Source organism: Rhagoletis zephyria, unplaced genomic scaffold, assembly GCF_001687245.7.
Source record: "Rhagoletis zephyria isolate East Lansing unplaced genomic scaffold, Rhagoletis_zephyria_1.1 Rzeph_scaffold_02293, whole genome shotgun sequence".
In the NCBI taxonomy this organism is placed as follows: Eukaryota; Metazoa; Arthropoda; class Insecta; order Diptera; family Tephritidae; genus Rhagoletis; species Rhagoletis zephyria.
Window position 1 is genome coordinate 2030 of NW_016159377.1, and position 4153 is coordinate 6182.

A 4153-nucleotide genomic window follows, 5' to 3' on the forward strand; every position below is an offset into this window, starting at 1 on the left:
CCATGCCCCCTTTTCGAATAAGGCAAATTTTTCTCCATGAGTATGGAATTAATTTTGTATGCACATCTCGGTGAAAAATCAATTTGCATGGGAGTTGCCACACCACCTTTTATAATAACTATCGTTTTCCTCCATGAGAATGGTATTAGTTTCACATACATACATACGTACATATGTATTTCCATACCAAGCTTGAGTACTTTACCCCAAATATTTGAAGAGATATGCAATATGAAACTTTTAGTCAGTATGGGAGGTGCTATGCCTCCTCACCAAAAACGTCCATCTTTCTCCGTGAGTGTGAATATGATTTCACACAGTGTTGGCAAAATGTTAATCTGATTAACGATTAAAAATTAACGATTAAAATGTTTATCGCGTTTGGCGATTAAAATTAATTAGTCGTAATCAACTGTACGATTAATGATTACATTTGTTAATCGCTAATCGCTGGCTGCGATTACGACTAATGAATCATTGAATTTCAATCCAGGTCATAAACCATCTGTGAGCAAAATTTCATTTTCAAACAGGTGGCAATTCTTAAAAAAGTAGCCCATTTTCCAATCTGGGTCATAAGCTATCCGTGTGCAAACTTTTATACAAATCAGTTCAGTCGTTCCCGCATATTAAATAAATTAAACTTTTTTAACAGGTGGCCACTCTTGAAAAAAAATAGTATATTAACCAATCTGGCCCATAAGTAAGCCCAAGCCAGGAACAGACGCACTACTTAATGAAATGAAAATATACTTACTACATGTCTTATTTTTCACAGAAACTTGATTTTTAGACGCCTTATAATTTTCCTTTAATTTATAATCGTGAAGGAAACAAACATCAAAGAAGCTGCGAATCTCCCAAGAACCTCCTCATAAAAATATTTAGTGTTTAAGAAAGTAAAACCAGCACTTTTTATATATTTTCATATTTTATATCTCATTATATTTAAAAAGGTCGGTGTTATGCAGACAAACTTTTGTTTGGCAAATTAAATGGCGGGTGCGTAATTTGCTCGGAGGTGGTTATGTCGAGTTTGGCACAGAGTTGCACGCTTATTGTGGTTTTCTTGGCTATTGCCAACATGAAATTAATATTTTGTATGATATTATATAAGAAATCAACCGTGACCTAAGTTTTGAAGCTCCTACAGCATAAATTCATTTCACTGTTTTTCGGTATCACTGCAGTTTTTGTGTATAATAGCAAATACCTAAAATTTTTGCGTATGGCAACACTACTTTTACAGCAGTTTAACCCAACAAAACTAGTTTGCTGTGAGCTCGCTCTCTCCGAATTTGCTGCAAGAACAATGGAACGTAGTTTNAAAAAAAACACAAAAGCCGCCAGAGAAAAATCATTAAAAATCTAAGCGATTTTTAGCCGCTTAAAACTTGCACCTGTTTTATTAGAATTACATACCCAGAATTTTTTTAAATATTCAGACTAAAAAGTTTAAAATGTAGATGAAAATTTGTCAGCATGCTCTCACGTTTGATCGTCAGTGTATGTATGTACATATATCGTCATGTATTGTCCAGCACAACATCCATGTTAACATCGATATTTTTAGACGAAACATCGATGTTTTGAAAACATTGATGCATCCTTTGCATCCCTAGCGAACGCAGGTAGGGGTTTTGGGGGTTCAATTGCATCATATTGCAGATAGGCGCAACACTTCTTGTGACAGTTGCTTCCTGCGAATGCTCCTCCTTAAGCTTAAATCATATTTACGAAGTAAAACTGGGGAACAAAGATTAAATGGTTTAGCTTTACTTAACATCGTCAGAGATATGAAAGTAACGAACGAAGGAATATTGAATACAATTTTTTCTTTTAAAGACGAAGCAGTAATAAAGTATGTTTCTAATTTTTTCATGCATTCATATGCACTCTATTTATTTAAAAAAATGAAAATATAGACTTATTGGACCACATACAGCATATTTAGTGGAACTGATTAAAAAAGAAAAAAAAATAATTGAATTTGCGTGCAAAATTTGTATGCGGATCCCGATTATTGCCTAAGAAAACATAGCTAGAGTTGCGACAGAGTTGCATTGTCTTCAGTTTATCAAGTTTATTCAGTGAAATCGCTGGATAAATTTATCAGAAATGTGTAAACGAGTTTCCATACACAATTTACACAATTATAAATTTATACGGTTTACAATGCATTTATAAGGTTTGATGAATGCCCTTATTGATTTATTGTTATGTAAATAACGTGTTTTCACAGTTAAATTTTTTTTATTCATCTCCTTCATAACTCAGGCAATAGAGGGCTAAACAACGTGCAATAATGTTCTTGTCTCAGAACATCCAAAAGTCACTGACACTGGCAACTTTCAGTTTGATTATTCTAATTAAACAATTAACAACAGCTGTTCCAACCGATTGTCGAATCGAAAACGATCAACACCTGCTAAATCAAATAAACACAAATCAGACATTCTTTGAAATCACTTTGTAATGTATTTAAATTTTTTAGTAAAATTTTCTACATTTACACAATTACAATACAATATAATATACACACGTACTCTTATTTACATTTACATAATATACATAATTAATTTCAATAAATACTATAATTTGTCGTATCACACTATGAAATTTTCTGCTAATGAAAGCAAACAAAGAGTTCACTAAGCAATTCATAGAAACAAATATATTGAATACCAAACGCACTTTGTTTGAGAAACTTCTTCGCCACTTACTTTAACTGTGAACATAAACAAAAACTCCTTCCATATGTATATATGTAGTTTAGTTTCGTTTCTAATTTTCACATGGACGCATCTTAACGCAATTGAACTACATAATTACAAAGCAAACAAAAGGCATCGCCAAGTGCCAATGCACGTACCATAAGTACAATGGGCGCCAGAAGCAGCCGTACAAACAAGAGCTCCCTCAGCTACTACCCTTCAATACTCGCTCACCAACATCCCACAAGGAGACAGCAAATCTGCCGGACACGTTGCTATGCTCCACATTCGCTATCCGACGCCTATATTTGACTAGAATTGTAATTACGAGCACCATAGCTGATGGGGTTGTTGTTGGTGCAATGGGCAGTGTTGGTGATTTATCCTTTGGATGGATATTTGGGATAATTAGGCTGCTCCTGCACCTCATTTCGAAGAACTACCGCATCGGTCAGCTACTAACTGCTGTTGTTTGCACTCTGTTGTTGCTGCTGCTGTTGATGTTGCTGTTTAGCTCGTTCCTTCGCCTCCTGTTGCGCCTTCTTCGAGCGTTTCCACTTCATGCGCCTATTCTGGAACCAAATTTTCACCTGCGTTTCGGAAAGCATCAGTCCACTTGCCACTTCGAAACGTTTTGGGCGGGATAAATATTTGTTTTGCTTGAATTGCTTTTCGAGCTCGAGCAGCTGTTGCGATGTGAATGCAGTGCGCGGACGGCGTGTTTTACCTAAAATAGCGTGATGTGGGTAGGCTGCCAGTTCGGGGATACGATGATGTAGCATTCCAGCACGAGCCAAAAATTCGAATTGAAGGTGGGAAGGCATAAAACTATGGCCCATCGATAGCTGCAAAGAGGAAAAAATTGTGATAATAAGTACAGGCTTAGATAATCTGTTTTTTTTTACATTGAAATGGTAATGATTGTATGTATACAAGGTGGGCTTTAGGCCGAGACGATGATTAAATGAAATATGAAAAAAATAAAATAAAAATTTACTTAGTTACTATAGTATGGAAAGGACGTATCCCACATGGTCGCTGAAATGCAGAAGTCACAACTAACTAAAATTTTTTTAATGCATAAAACGATGTGGGCACTTATAATTCCATGAAAAGCATCATAATTAATCAAAAAGTGAATTTTGGATTTTTAGTTAGTTGCGGCTTTTTGTATTTCAGCGACGATGTAAATTCCGCCCTTTCCATACTATACAAACGACTTGTAGTTATCTATCTCTAAAACTTATTGCCGTTTCGCTGCATTAAATGTAGTCGCTAAATTACACCGGAACTGGATAAGAGGTGTTTTTTAATATTTACACTGTCTTTCAAGCAATTTTTTTATTTGTTATTTTGTTCTTACAACATTGTTCATGCTTCAACTAAAACTACGTATAGCACATTTGCTGTAAGAGTGTCATACTCCAAAAAATCAAAAA

The 4153-nt window shown here is 35.1% G+C and overlaps 1 protein-coding gene across 1 annotated transcript in view; it reads right to left on the bottom strand.

The window, feature by feature from the left end:
* Window positions 1-2551: 2551 nt before the first annotated feature.
* exex (motor neuron and pancreas homeobox extra-extra) overlaps window positions 2552-4153 on the bottom strand; it is a 33502-nt gene continuing 31900 nt past the window's right edge. Inside the window, exon 3 of the mRNA XM_017620923.1 lies at window positions 2552-3559. Within this exon, the coding sequence (XP_017476412.1) occupies window positions 3173-3559 (387 nt within the window). The 3' untranslated portion in view covers window positions 2552-3172. The remainder of the gene's footprint in view (window positions 3560-4153) is intronic.